Genomic DNA, 15,713 nt, shown 5'->3' with positions numbered 1-15,713 from the left:
CATTTATTTTTCCCAATTTATATGCTTTCTTTTATGATTGTCTACTATTATCATCATTCTTTTTTAAAATCAGGTCTCTCTTGTAAATGAGTCCTCGAGGGTCAATAAAACTAACATGTATAAATACAGGTTGAATAAATGCTGCTCCATCCACCATTTTTGCAAGATTTAAGCAGTTCTACAAGTTTGCACAGTTATACAATAAGTGCTGGTATATAAATTAGTTTTACCCAACTCAACAATAGCAACGTTATTTAAATTTAAACAGATGTTGCACTGATGAAATCTGTTTTATTTTTCAGTAATTAGTACTTGGACATGCATTTCCTTCTGAATTCATCAGGAATTGCTCCAGCACCCTCCGCACCCACACTTCCCACAACATTGCTTCTTATTAAAACCAAGCAATGTCAGTACTGAATTTCAAAATATAATTTGTACCAAAATACAACTAAATTTGAATAGCAGTACCTTATTTTCTGAAAAAATGCACATAAATTCTTACATTAACAAACAATTTTGGCAAGAAACCAAAGAAAGGGAGTTAATAAGCCACAAGGCAACCAATAAAATGCCCTAATATCTTTCTTTGTTACCTTCTTAAGTGTTTTTGTGGAACAGTACGATGTGGGGTTTTGTGTTAGAAAATCAACACGTTTTTAGTCCATTCTCTGTAAAACCAACAATAACACAAACTCCTACTGTTTTGAGCCTCTGCTCTGTCAAAGAGGCTGATTAGGGTGACGTCTGACGCAAAGATAAACGGAGCATGAGGTTCATTTGAGACTCATGTGGGGGGGTGAGGAGAAAAAAGTGACATCCTTAACTTGGAAGGGAAGATGCTGTTAAAGACAAACAAGCAGTTTACAAAACAGTCTGAGCTGGGGAGACATTTCCCTCAGGTCTTTAGCAGATGTTACTTATGTTTGGGTTGTTGGAGATTCTCATTTGGAAAGAAGCAATCTGTTCTCCATAATAAAAACTAATTAGACCCATAAGATTTTAAAGTTATTAATTTTGTTGGACTTGAAATCTATATCCAAACCGGAAGATCTTCAATTTGATCCCAAAAGATATAACATTGATTTGTTTTATTATTTTTAATATTTACATTTCCTTTCAGCATATGAATCTACATTTTTACGTATTTTTACAAAGTGGTGTTGTGGTTTCTTACCTCCTGTGTGCGACTGCTCTCCCCAGACTCTGTCAGCAGTTTGATGGGGGTAGAGCGCTGGGACACCGAGCCCTCGTCGTCCCGGTCCTCCTCAGAATCATCCTCGGATGTACTGGTGATGGCCTCCTCACTTGGAGGAGGAGGCGCGCTGGCTGCAGTCTTCCTTTGGAGAATTGTCTCCTCCTTGCTGCTTTTTCTGTTAACATAAACACAGATGGATATACAGTAGATATGTCAAAATGCAAAGAAAAACATAGAATCAATGCACTGTGACATGCAGCGCTGCTCATTCAGCTACATCAGCATCCAATAAATGTCGTCAGGGCTTAACGAATCAGAAAATGTCTGCTTAAATCATTTATTACGGTTTCAGAAAGCCATAAACATTCATGCTGCTCTCAACAGATATTTTTTTAAGTAAAACAGTGAGTCAGCACACAATATTAGTCAGGTCATGCATATGTACTTGCGGAAATGTTGGGCAGCAACAACACAAAGATAACTCAAACCCAACAGCACATGAGGCTGGAACACCTAAATGGAGGCTCGGCTTTTATCTTTTTCCGAGTAATGTTTGCATGCATTAGTATTTATTTAAAAAATACATGCATTCAAGGAGATTTATCAATGTGTTCGCTCAACAAAAACATGAAAAAGGACAAAGCGCTATTTTTAGTTACCTGAGAGCACAGTGACTAATAAGGTTGTGTAGAAGGGCACAGTGACATGGGGATTTACCACCCACACAAAAACAACCAACTCCCCCAATAACATCCCACTGAAGTTCTGACATCAACAATAGTTAAGGAAGCACTCACCCCAGAACTGATTTCCCCGTTTCCTCTGGCTTGCGAACCGTGAACGGACTTGGATCCACTCCCACCGACTTTGGCATAAACTCTCTTTACAAGCACAAATATAAAGAAAGCTCATTAACAGACATCTGGCTTGACAATAACAATAAAAAACAACGAGTGCTTGTTATATGAAGTTATGACAGTAGGTTAGACCATTAGCTTCTGAGACATTTTGCACGTGGGTACCTGGCAGAGTTGGTCATGGCAATACAGAAAGTGTCATCGAAGAAGGTAAGCTCGTAAGGTTTGAAGAATTCCGTGTAGGTGTCGATATTTTCATCAAAACGGTTCAGTCTCTTCACTTTCACCTTCTTCATCGTGTCTTCACATGTGACTGCACCGAGATGCCACAGAAAAAGACAAACAATTTACATTTATCTATATGAAAAAACTGAAAGTGCAGTAGTCCCTCGCTACTTCACGGTTCGACTTTTGCGGACTCACCGTTTCGCGGGTTTTCAATGTAAGATTGGACACGGCACACGATTGGCTGATTGACGGAAGGCGACCAACCAGAGCATTGTGCTCTTACTAATTGGCTTTTATGTATGTGAATGTTCATGTAAAGTGCCCTGAGACAACTTTGTTGTGATTTGGGGCTATATAAATAAACTGAATTGAATTGTATCTCAAGCGCTGACTGGCTCAGTAACTGTAGCATCAGTGTGTCTGCTCTCTTTCACTGTGCTTTCACTAAAGAGTTTAGAACATTGTTAAGAACAATACAAGAGTGTGAGAAGGGTTTATAAAGCCTTAAAATATATATAAATACTAAAATAAATATAACATCCCTACTTCGCGGATTTTTGCAGGGGTGTATGGAACGTAACTCCTGCGATAAGTGAGGGACTACTCTATTTAAAAATCTCATAAAAATCTTTATTAAAAATTGTTCTGTTTTACAGTGTTACTACTGCTACACTAGCACAAATAAAATAAAATCACAAATTTAGGTTTGTCTTCTGGTAAAAACAATATATTTTATTATTACAACAACTAATATAATCTCTAGTTTTGATGTTATTCCAACATATTAAATATGACAATCATCAATCTTCTTTGACAGTGATATAAAGCATATAAAATACCACTATATAAATTTTTGGAACAGTAAGAAAAAAAATTATTTGTTTAAAGTGACAAGTGATGAAGTAGCAGATTTTAAATGGAGCATCTTTTTTGTGGGATAAAACTTTAACTATGTTGTGGGAATGTATAATAGGTGCCAAGGGGTCATTTCAAACCTAGAGCTAACCCTAGGAAATGGGATTCACCCTAAAGCAGGATTTTACCATACAAAAACAAAGCTGGGTGGATGTGGCATCTGAACAAATTTCTCTGTGAATATGTTTAAAACATTAAACGGAGTGAGTGGATTTGCAAGGCTCTAAAACAACACAAATCAGCCCTGCGTTTTCTAAAACATTCACTAAATACAATTATCGCAGAGCTTCAAAAAATACTCATCAGCAAATGTCTTTTGGCTTTTCCCCAGTTATGTTTCCCAAAATTTCAAATACAGTAGTCCCTCGTTTATTGCGGGTTTTCCGTTCTCAGTCCGCCCACGCCAAGTGAAAAACTGCTAAGTAGGAATATTAGTACAAGTAGTAAGTAGTAGTTTATTTTAGTACATATACATATATATATGCACACACATATATACACACACATCTATATATATATATATATATATATATATATATATATATATATATATATACACACACACACACACACAAAGGTGTTCTAAACAATGTTCCTAAACTCTAAACGCTCTAAAAGAGGACAGCATGTCCTGATCTCCGCTCTCTCTGCCATCGGCTGTTCTCAGCCACGCCCACTTCTCCGCTGCCGTGCGGAGATGACATGCTGCAGGAGGGAGTTTCTCCTTGCGCACATGGGCTGCAAACAGGTGCAGCAGGTGCTAAATAATTTAAAACAATTTATTTTAAATAAAAAATTCCATGCCGATCTTGCGGCTCATCCATCAATCAGCCAATTGTGTGTCATGTCCAATATTACTTTGAAAAACCGCGAAAGAGCAAATCTGCAAAAGTCAAACCGTGAAGTAGCAAGGGACTATAAAAATAATTTTTCCTTTAAATAAAAAAATATATATATATCCATTCTTGACATGTATGAGAGACATTTTGGCTTCAGACAGTAAAGTAATGACCAATCCAATATATGACGACAACAAAAGTTGTGCTTTGTCTTAATAGAAATGCTGCTTGTAGTAAATGTACACACGTCGTTGGTCACATTAATAATCAACTCCACTTTAACTTGACCTTAAAATGTAAAAACTTTTATGACACCATTTTGCTGCTGTATTATATATGTTGACGATACCTTCATCATAGGGAACAGGAAGGTAGGATATGACTCCGTCTGACCACCACAGGGTGTAGCTGAAGACAGAGAAAAAATATATACATTAAAGGAGAACATTTTATACTGACTGATGTGCTCTCTGTTGTCTGCACCGTCTCATCTGAGGCTTCGTTTAACCTAGATATGAAAATTGTCAGTTATTGGCCACCTACTGCACAACACCTGAACACAACACACTCTTATTCAACACTAGGAATGAATGAATGCATTTACAGTGATTTTCTTTAGTGTGTTCTGTGCTACTTAAGCCTGTGCAAGAGCAGAAATGCAATATGTGCTTGCCAAATTGAATTCAGCTCCAGCCATGCTAATTTCTTGGAATAATGAGGAAGGTTCCTGGATCCATTGTGGTGGCATAAACTAGTGGTCTGTGAAAGAAAATTAGGTCTACTTTTGTGTAAGCATGAAATCAAATGGAAAGCAGGAAACATGAACACACACTTGTATACTTAAACACACACACACACACACACACACACACACACGTTAAAAGTTTCTGGGTCAAAAGCTGAAATGAAATGCCAGCTTGTACAAAAGTGTAGAATTGCAATTTGTACCTTGTGTAAACCTTGTATTCAATTAAAACTAATAAAAACCTAACAAATATGAACAATGACACTTTTTTTAAATAATGTTCCATCAGCTACACAGTTAGAAGGACAAGGAGATAGTTAGAGTGAGGACAGAGAATGCAGAGGACAGAGTGACATGGAGGAGGATGACTTGCTGTGGCAACCCCTGAAAAGCTGTTACCTTTCAGACAGTCAATATCAACCTACACTTCTAACTCAATTGTGATCTGGACAGTTGGGATCTGGAATCAGTTCATGAGGGCATTTAACTCTACAGAGTTACTGTTTGTGGCACCTGTGACAAATAATCACGTTTACTCCCTCAGTAGCTGATACAGCTTTTGACGCCTGGTATTTGAAGGGAGTACATTCACTATATGAATGTATAGTAATGTACGGTATATCAAAAAAGAGTTGATGGTAAATTTGCCTCTTTTGAGCAGCTTGTACTAAAGGTTAATATTCACAAATCACAATTTTTCAGATATCTGATGGCGAGACATTTTGTGAGGTCTAACTCTTTTTACCTCTCTAAATATTTTGTGGCTAAGATTTCGGATTGTAGGTCTGATACCAAGGGGGCCCTTAGTACCGTAAGATCTATACACTGCTCAGTTCATATCATGAGACCAGTTTGGACTCCCTTAAACTGAGATGGAAAATGGACTTGGAGGAATCCATAAGACTCAATCTGGGGAAAGATCATTAAGAACATTTATTCATCTTCAATCTGTCTGAGACATGCTGTAATTCAAGGTGATGCACCGGCTACACTGGCCCAAAGACAATTTGTCCAAGATCAAAGTTAACTTGGATCCCGCATGTAATTACTGTAAACAAACTCCAGCTACACTCCTGCATTACAATCTACATTCTGGACCTGTCCCAAACTGCAGACCTTTTGGCAATCTATATTTAACACCTTCTCTGTGATATGTGGAAAAACTGTAAACCCATAACCATTCATCTCACTGTTTAGGATGGTCCTTGTGGATACGTCCTTCAGCAAGTGCAAGAAGGATGTGGTTGCTTTTGGCTCTCTTCTGGTTAGGAGACTTGTTTTATGCAATTGGAAGGACCAAGCATATGTACATTGGATAAGAAAAGTCATGTATCATATTCATCTGGAAAAAATAAGATATATCCTGAAAGCTAGGCCGGTCGCAATAAACAATAAATCAATTAATCACATGATAAATGAAAATTACTGACCTCATTTTTATTTATCAGCTTTAAAGTTTCTTCATGTCTCTCAGAAAGCTCAATTCTGGTACTTTTCGCTGACCCCTCCCTTTCTCTTTAAAATCCATTTTAACCATCCAAAATCACATTTTTGGATCATTAAAAGCACAAACATAAATAATGTCTATGGTTAAAAGCAGCTAAGCTACGAGCTAAGCTAGCAGGCCAACTTTGGGGAAAAAACCTCTATCTTGTCGAAGCTCCAAAATTCACAGTTGAAACCCATGCCTTTGTCTAAAAAGTTGTTTTTCTCTGCCAAAAGAAACTGAGAACTTGTTTAATGATTTTTTTATTAAAAGCTCTGTGTGAAAATGCTATGCTAAAGAGCTCAAACCACACCGAGCAGCCGCCATTTTGAGAACAGAAGAGAAACAGTCCATGTCACGTCAAGGGGCCTCCCTCCCATTTTTCTTAGAGGCACGCTGTTAGCTCCCTTACATCCATCCTTCAGTTCAAACAATCTTATACTGCAATCCGGTGGCTGAAAAAAGGTACTACACACAAAACAAATGAAACATTTCTCCTTACATTTGACAATAATTAGTAATTATTGTCAAATTTCAAACAATATTATCCTTATCGCAATCATTTATGAGACAATTAATCGCCCAGCAAAATTTATTATCGTGACAGGCCTACTGAAAGGTTCTGTTATAAGATTTTGGGACACCTGGCAGCCTTCAGTGTTATATGTTGAAAACATTTCTATACCTGCATAAGTAATTTATGTGCAAGTGACTGATCTGGTGTGGGTGGGGAGGGCAGGAGGGGATTTGGTTCTGTGTTCTCTATTTTAAAAAAAATTTTTGCGTTTGTGTAAAAAACAAAAACAAAAAAATAACTATAAGACTTTGATTGAAAATAAAAAAGTTTGATTGTCTTTGTTAAGAAAATAGTCTTGGTGGAAGCAGCACTTCCTAACCTTTGTGTGTATGTGGTGTGCTGCGCCGAGCACAGTTTGCTGCCACGCAGACAGGTCGTGCACGCACAGAGCACAGGACAGCACCTCAGTGCATCCAGTCAGAAGAAAACACATACATTCTGTAATTTATTGGTGAGGTTCTGCTGACTGGGTGATCACTCTTCAGCCTTAATTTGTTTTTTATTTTGTTCTTTGTGCATCTCTCAGCATTCTGAAATGAGACACTTTCTATATTTTCTAGTACTCAACTTGGATTTGGTCTGTGTTTGTGTGCCCTTCTCACCACACATCACATGCTGTCCTATCTAAAAGGAGTACAGCAGTCTTCATATACTGTACCCCTCTTCTGCTGTAAGTTAATCAAAACATGAGCACTCTTCAGGATGACAAATGATGAGTGATTGGTGACTAGCATACCGGTCCTGTATATATTTGTTGTTTGGTCCATGTATTTAGCGTAACAAGCTAAAGACTAATCAAGGAAAAGCTAAAACGAAAGTGGATTGCTGCAAACATAAAACAACTCCTAACTCAAAAATGAATTTGTGATTTGTATGTATGTATATTATTTAAATCTTTAAACTGCTGTCGGTTTCACATGTCGTGTTTTTTTTCAGGGAGAAATGTGATGAAATTCCAACCCGAAGTGCCCCAAGCTGCACTGGAGGAGTTACAACTAGCTGCTGCTGCCACCATTTGCTCTTGCAATTACCCTCATAATTCTGTGTACATAATGATGTAATGGTAAACTGACGGTGATATAAACGGTGGTAAAATAGTGTTTGCATGAATTGCTACATTAGTGAGATGGAAGTTTTAAGATGGCAGCAACTCGTTTTGGTTTTAACCTTACTCTATCTAGCTATTAGTTTGTCAATCTGGTCAAAATTAAACATTTTTCTCAAAAGTGAGGCTGCTCAAAGAGATGTCTACAACAGGTAAGATAATGTTTGTTCGTAATCTTTCCTCAGAACTTAACATCAAAAGGTCTGAATTATTGCTTTAATGCCAGCCCAGCTACAACCAGCTCATGCAGAGTAAGCTGCTGTTTGATTTTTTTTTTTTTTTTTTTTTTTTACAGTTTTCAGGAAGTGTGCAGATGTAGCAACTAATGATTTTTACTGTCAAGGTTTCCAGACATCTTTCTGAACCCCATCAGTGATTTTCACCAGAGAAGTGGGTAAGTTTGTTCTGCTTAAAGGACAGAAAACAGCTGTCGTTCAACTGTGGATTCCAGTCTTGTAAATTGCACACACATGTCTAAGAATTGTTTAAAATTTATTGATTTTGATGGCTTTTACTTCAAGGAAAAAAGCAGCATACATTTATTTGTATAATACTTTGTGACTCATTATTCTTGTGTGAGGGCTCATTTTTCCGAGAAGTCACTGCCCTTTAGCTGTATTTTCACAGTTTCTTCATCGGGACCCGGAGCCTTTCGGCTGGATGTGATTGCAGAACAAGAGGTATGTTAGAACAAAAAAAAAAAAATGGAGCCATTGTTATCTTCTGCTTTCTGTTTGTGTCAAACACCTGTGTCTGTTTGGTCAGAGCTTAATCCCATTAGTGCATAAATAAATAAATAAATACATAAAACTTTCACATAAATCCAGAAATGTAGCAGTTTAAATCAGTGCCGTAAATCTTCAGGCATTTACATTTGTAATTATGATTCAACATACAAATAACAAGATATTATTTCTGACTCAATCCTTTTTGTTTGGTTAAATAAGTTTCAATTAACAGTTTAGTAACGCTTTCACTTTTTCTGATGACCATGCATTCTGTAACATACATTATTTGTTTCTGTCCACTCATTTTGCAGTTTTTGATCAATTTTTTTTTTAAACAAATGAAAATGAGTTGTTAGTATTTAGCCTATTTTTGTCTTTCTGGTTCTGTCCTCTTTAAGGCAGTTTGCGAAGCTTTCGGTGCTTTAATACAAACCTCCCTGCCATTTACAAACAGGAACTGCAGTAATGCAGATCAAAAAAATCTGTCCATTAAGCTCAGGTCAACACTCTGGCTTCCTCGGCAGATTATAGAAGAAGCCAAATTAAATCCTATAGCAAAACTAATAAATTCCACATACTGTACACACACTCTTGAAGAGCCTCAGCATTCATGATGGACATGAATACAGTCTAGTCTCTAAAAAACAGCGGTGCAGCTGCTAACATTTTAATGAGCAAAAAAAAGTCAAAGAGAACAATTGAAAGAGTTTCATGCATTCAGGATTATTATTTTTTGAATAAACAGATTTGGACACATTTTCCAAGTACATTTATGTTAGTTGGCTGCGATCTTTGTGTGTACGTTCTGTAAGTGGTTATATATTTAGAAATGCACTCGTGTTTGTACCTGCGTCTGTTGATCGGGAGGGCCATGGTGCTCGTCTGATGCAGGTAAAAGTCAGTAGGCAGCTCCCAAAGGTGCGGCTTGTTCTCTGACGGCTGGTAAACTTGGAGGAACAAGTTGATGGAATCTTGTCTGTCTGCGTCTGGAGAAGTCAAAGACATAATAAAAATATATTTATCCATTTTAAAACATTAAGGTAGTTAATCAAATCTTCACAGTAATGGATTTGCGGCTTGTGTGAAGAAATGTGCCGTGCGGTGAGCACTCAGGCTCAATGCTGTGTGAGCTGAGCCGCTGGACACAATTTCTGAGAATCGCAGGTCACTTGTGGCTCTTGAAACTCGCTGGTGGAAAAGAATCAACCTTGGAGAAGCTACAAGCTCAACCCGGTGGTGCTGACCACAGAATTTGGCTGTTTGGAGTCACCATTGAGACTTACTATAAGAACTATAAGGCAGACAGAAATCAAGCAGAGTCGGCCTGACCCAAAATAACTGTTATCTGATTCTGATTCCTGTGTCGGCCTTGAATTGGACAACTATCTCAAACTCTCCTGGATGTTACATAAACAAGAAGCCCCCCCCCCCCCCCCCCCCTCCACTACTCGCTCTCTTCCCGAGGACATCTGTGGACCTGTGTCAGAGCTGAGCCGGCTGATAGACACTGCACCATCTTATCAGGACTTTTACATTAATAGTATAGTGCTCATAAAGAGAAAACAACATCTTGACATTTATTAAAACAAAATACAGAAGATGACTCATTTCTCCTTTTACCGTTTTAAGGTGAGTGTGTACGTGTGGTTTGGTGGGAGGGCTGTTAGTGGGCGGGGGCTCAAGTCAACCTTACAAGATTTCACTAACAAAATAAAAACTACTTTATGACATTCAAACTGTGTTCATCTTTAACAACATAATCTGAAATCCTTCTCAAGCAATTATATTCCAAAAACTAACCTCTTATATAAAAATAGAAGTAATATCCATCAAAACTTCAGGTGATGTTTTGCAGATTTAAATCTGAAATCTCAACCCAGAAGATTTAAACCCGATTATTTATTTATTTTAATTCGACATGAATGAAGAAAAAAAAACACCCCATCTCTTCTTTTATCTCCATGTGTAACTCCTACCTACTTGAGTATCTTGGCATACCACACTTATTAATGACATCTTAGTAAAACTGACTCATTGAACTTCCTAATTGTATCAACAGAAAATGCATCTGTGAAGTCTGTTTGTTTAGAAGAGTGCTCCAAGATAATTCCCATGAATGTTTGAATGTTTAACAAGTGGCACGTGTTTTGCATGCTGCTCACTGTGGTGCCACTTAATCCACCGTCCAACTGTGAAGCCACGTGCCCGCTGCTCCGGCACTGATGTGGGATAATTAGAAGTTAATTTGAGGCCTATTAAAGCATGCCACGAAGCTTTTTCTCTGGATAATTTTCAGCCTGAGAGTCATTTGGTATACTACCAAAGAGTTAAGGATCATCTGTAAACATTGCATACAGTACACGTGCAACAAGTTGATTATGTAAAAAACTCTGCTTAGAACATGGATAATGAAAGGAAATGCACATGTTAAGAACGTTTTTTTTTTTTTGTCTTATTAGAACAAGAATTCATTTAGAAATGTAAATGCACCTAAACTACAAAAGCTCATAAACAAAACAGCAACTCGTCTTGTGCATTTGTGTCTCAAACAAGTCTGAGTCAGTAAATGGTTGTCAGGATTCTTGGAAACGATGTAAAAGCATGCACAGCTTAAAAAGAGACATTACTGTGTGCTTTTGTAAAAACACAGTCAAATACATCTGTTTTTGAAAGTAATGCAAAGCAATACAAGGCCTTGATAATACAACGTAATTGTTTGCTGCAAAGTTCTTATGCAACATCGGTGAACAATAATAAGTGCTCATCCTAATTGCTTGTCAGTTACACATAGTGAAGTTATTACTGTTAGTGAGACTTCTGAGAAAATTGTCAGATATAAATTACCGTTCTACTCTGAATAAAACAAACCATACAGAAAAGAACGTAAAATAGTCAGGAACGGAACAGAATGTATAACCATGAGTTTAAACTAAGCAAAATAGGTGATTTTGTTCTGTAAACTTTGAATATAAGGGTAAGGGCTGTTTTGCCACCACTTCTAAACTGAGTTGTGTGTTTGTGGTGAGCCGTCTGTCCTGCTTGCTGTTCCTACGTTAACGTTATTTTAACTTGGGCAAGAAGGACAACTAAGTAACGATATCCCTGCGCCTCCAGTCAGAAGGAACCAGTGTCCACCAATCGTATGAAGACTATCACCTTTATTTGGTCTCTTTTAACAGGTCAGCAGGCTGTCACATTGCTATTTACTTCATATGAGACAGATGTGGAGGCCGTTATTGTGCAGAAGCTGCTTTTAAAAGAGCCTAAAATCTCTATACGTTGAGGGTATTAACATGCACAAAACCAGCAACTTGTCAAGTATTTCAAGTCACCCAACTACCAGCATCACAGTTCAGCTCAGTTTGTAGCCCAAGCATTCCTTTATCCCTGCTCTGGGCTTTAGTCCTGAAGCTCATACAGCAAAGATAGTTTCCTATGTGTAGGGAGCCTAATGCTGTATTTTTTCTTGTAGAATTTTTTTTTTCAGATTTCACTGAAATAGGGTTGAAAAACACTATCTCAAAAGTCAAAGTCTCTTTATTTGTCATAAGAACCACATGTGGTTCATGTGGTACATGAACAAAATTATGTACACAGGGTCCCAGTTACATCCAACAAAAGTATATGTAAAAGAAAAACAGTAATAAGTTCTAAGATATGAACTAAAATACGCTAAGCACTAGTAGTACAAAAACAATACGCCGAACAGCAGCAGCATGAATTATCCATCCATCCATCCGTCCATCTCTTACCTTAAATTAGCTAAAAAAAAAAAAAATGTAAAAAGAGAAAAAAGTAAGATCAAAACATGGTGGGCACTTATGAGATTGTAATTTGCTGTCCAAATTTTTAAAGTTTTATTTTATTTTATTTTTAAAGTGTATATTATTAAAGTTTAGATTTTTACACCTCAACTCTGCATTCCAGAACATGCCTTTTGAAACATTTGTTCTCCTTTCAAGTTTGTAGAACACCGTATTTCCATCAACTGACCAAAAGTAATCTCTTTTTTTTTATTTTTTTAGATGGAATAGTTCTTCAAGTGCATTTTTTTTTCTAAATGAAGAAATGAAGTATTTGTAAAGAAAAAAAAAATTGAGAAGAAGTCCCGGAAGTGTGATATTTATTTTTAGAAATAAAGAGAAGCAGCATCAGAACATGACTACACCTGATTCAGAAACATTACTGTAACAACAAAAGGCTAAGGACGCATCTCTAATTATGGGGGCGGGAACAAGTCCTGAAATTCTAGTCACACGAAGATAACTTTTTTTTTTAAACAAAGGTAAATGCTCCAATTAGAAACAGTTAAAATTTAGAGAACAACATATTATGAGATGCCTTTCTCTTATGTGATCTTCAGTCGCCTCAAAAACATACAGAGCAGGAGAAATCTTGGTCCGCTACTTCAAATCAAAAAACCTGATGAGTTTAATATAGGCCATAGATTATTAGATGCAGGTCTGAAAATATTGAGTACTTGTGTGCTCTGTTTGTGTTTTGGTTACATTACGCAAATCACTGCCACTTAGGGTGTTAAAGTAAACCAGTTAATTGAACGCAGTCAATGATTCTTTTTTTATTAAAGGGTAGAGAGAATGTAAAAAAACAAGACAAGGAGACAAGATGATTAAGTAGGTCAAGTAGCTCAGCTTTGTTTTTGCAGATAAATTCTATAATGTCTTTCAATTTCTGTCTTAGTCACTAGTGTGTCGTGAAAGCGTCTTTGTAAACTCATGCATTTCTTTCTTATAAGCACACAGTCTTCTTATGACAAACTAGGGTGCCGTTTATATTACAAGTCAGAGTTACACGCATCGCCACGTCATTTGTGTCAATTATTCAATAGCAATTACATCCTGGCTCACAAATTGGTTGTAATTTCTCCAGACAACGGTATCAGAAATAACATGGTCTCAAAAAACAAGCTTTTCAAGCTGTCAACAACACAGTCCAGACTTTCTATGAAAACCATATTTAGTGGCGATTCAAATGGATTTACCAGCATCAAACATTAGCGTGACCTAGTTTGATGTTTTTATTACAAAACACACACATATACACACCTATATGTGTGAGTATACAGGTGCGGCTCAGGATATTAGAATATTGTGAAAAAGTTCAACTTTTTTGTGTGAAACTCATATTTAGATTCATTACATTGAGTGAAATATTTCAAGCCATTATTTCTTGTAATTTTGATGATTATGGCTTACAAGTAATGAAAAACAAAACTCGGTGTCTCAGAATATTAGAATATTACCTAAGATCAATAAAAAAGATATTTTAAACACAAATGTCAGGCTTCTGAAAATTATGTTAATTTCTATGCACTCAATACTTGGTTGGGCCTCCTTTTACATCAACGTGGCACGGCGTGGAGGTGATGAGCCTGTGGCACTGCTGAGGTGTAATGGAAGCCCAGGTAGATTAGATAGCAGTCTTCAGGTTATCTGCATTGTTGGTTCTAGTGCATCTCACCTTCCTCTTGACAATAGCCCATAGTTTTTGTATGGGGTTCAGGTCAGGTGAGTTTGCTGGCCAGTCATGCACAGTAACACCATGATCTGAACCAGCTTTTGATACCTTTGGCAGTGTGGGCAGGAGCAAAGTGCTGCTGGTAAATTAAATCATCTCCATAAAGCTCAACAGCAGAAGGAAACCAAGTATTCTAAAATGTCCCAGTAGATGCTGCATTGACTGTGAACTTTAAGACCCAGTGTACCAACACTAGCAGAAGGCATGGCACCAAACCATCACTGACTATGGAAACTTCACTCTAGACTTCAAGTAATGTGGATTCTGGGCATCTTCGTTCTTCCTCCAGACTTTGGGTCCTTGATTTCCAAATGACAACCTGAATTTGCTTTCATATGAAAAGTGGACGATGGACCACTGAGCAACAGTCCAGTTCTATGTCTCCTCAACCAGGTAAGACACTTCTGACCTAGTCTCTGGTTCAGGAGAGGCTGGATTACAGGAATAAGACTTTTGTAGCTCATGTCAAGGATTTGTTTATGCATAGTGGCTTTTGAACTCAAAAAATGAGTTGAAAGGGTATTCTGTGGATGCATTCTCATCTACCTGCCAGCTGTGCTCGAGTGTCTGACCACTGAGATCCTGGAACTAGCAGGAAACATGGCTCATGACAGCGGAAGGACAGGATCGTCCCTCAGCACCTACAGTTGGCTGTCCACAGCAACGAGGAGCTCGGCAGACTGCTGGGAGGAGTGGCCATCGCTCTGGGAGGAGTTCGGCCCGGCATTCAGGCGGTCCTATAGCCTGGGGGAACCGAGAGGCCAGCCGAGTATGGGTGGACGGATCAGACGGCATCTGCAAACAGTTTCTTAGGATCCACTGTGGGATGGACCTTTACAAGAGATCCTTCCTGTCTACAGACATCAGTATATATAACATCTCTTAATGAAATGAGGATAACGAGTTACAACAACAATTAATTTCCCTTTGGGATTAATAAAGTATGATTGAATTGAATTGAATTGAATTGATGCTCAGTGCACTTGCTGTGAAGCTCTCTCAAATTATTTAATGGTTTTTGTTCTCAATCTTCACAAAGATGCAGTTATCTCTGTTGCTGGTGCACATGTTCCTACCATGCTTTTTCCCCTTACACTTAACTTCCTAAGAATATGCATGGACACAGTGCACAGTGCTCTGGGTGTTTCCAGAGCACTGTGTCCTGCTGTAACCTGCTTCTTTTTCAATTATCATTTGTGGCATTCTCTCCTTATAGAAGGTGTCAATGACTGTCTTCTGGACATCTGTCAAGTAAGCAGTCTTCCCCATGCATTCCTCGCACACTGTGCAGATCTTCACGACTGGGATATCAGTGTAACATTTGAGTAAGCCTGTGTGAACATCTTCCGTTGCAAGCAATCTGTGTTGAAAAATCTTCTCCCGTCTTTGAGTGTGGCTCCTTTATTTAAGTAGATAATGCAAGGATATTTTTATCCAACTATATATATATATATATATATATATATATATATATATATATATATATATATATATAGT

General features: G+C 37.7%; 1 protein-coding gene across 1 annotated transcript in view; it reads right to left on the bottom strand.

Annotated features, from left to right (window-relative positions):
• fig4a (FIG4 phosphoinositide 5-phosphatase a) overlaps positions 1-15,713 on the bottom strand; it is an 82,392-nt gene that overhangs the window by 24,292 nt on the left and 42,387 nt on the right. The window contains exons 17-21 of the mRNA XM_037685473.1: positions 9,526-9,664; positions 4,387-4,445; positions 2,221-2,368; positions 1,996-2,079; positions 1,178-1,373 (exon numbers count right to left, since the gene is read on the bottom strand). Coding sequence (XP_037541401.1) covers positions 1,178-1,373; positions 1,996-2,079; positions 2,221-2,368; positions 4,387-4,445; positions 9,526-9,664 — 626 coding nt within the window. The remainder of the gene's footprint in view (positions 1-1,177; positions 1,374-1,995; positions 2,080-2,220; positions 2,369-4,386; positions 4,446-9,525; positions 9,665-15,713) is intronic.

The sequence above is a fragment of the Nematolebias whitei genome, chromosome 12 (assembly GCF_014905685.2).
Source record: "Nematolebias whitei isolate Nwh7 chromosome 12, NemWhi1, whole genome shotgun sequence".
Taxonomy (NCBI): Eukaryota; Metazoa; Chordata; class Actinopteri; order Cyprinodontiformes; family Rivulidae; genus Nematolebias; species Nematolebias whitei.
Note: the sequence above shows the minus strand (reverse complement) of the source record. Positions and strands in the feature narration are given on the sequence as shown.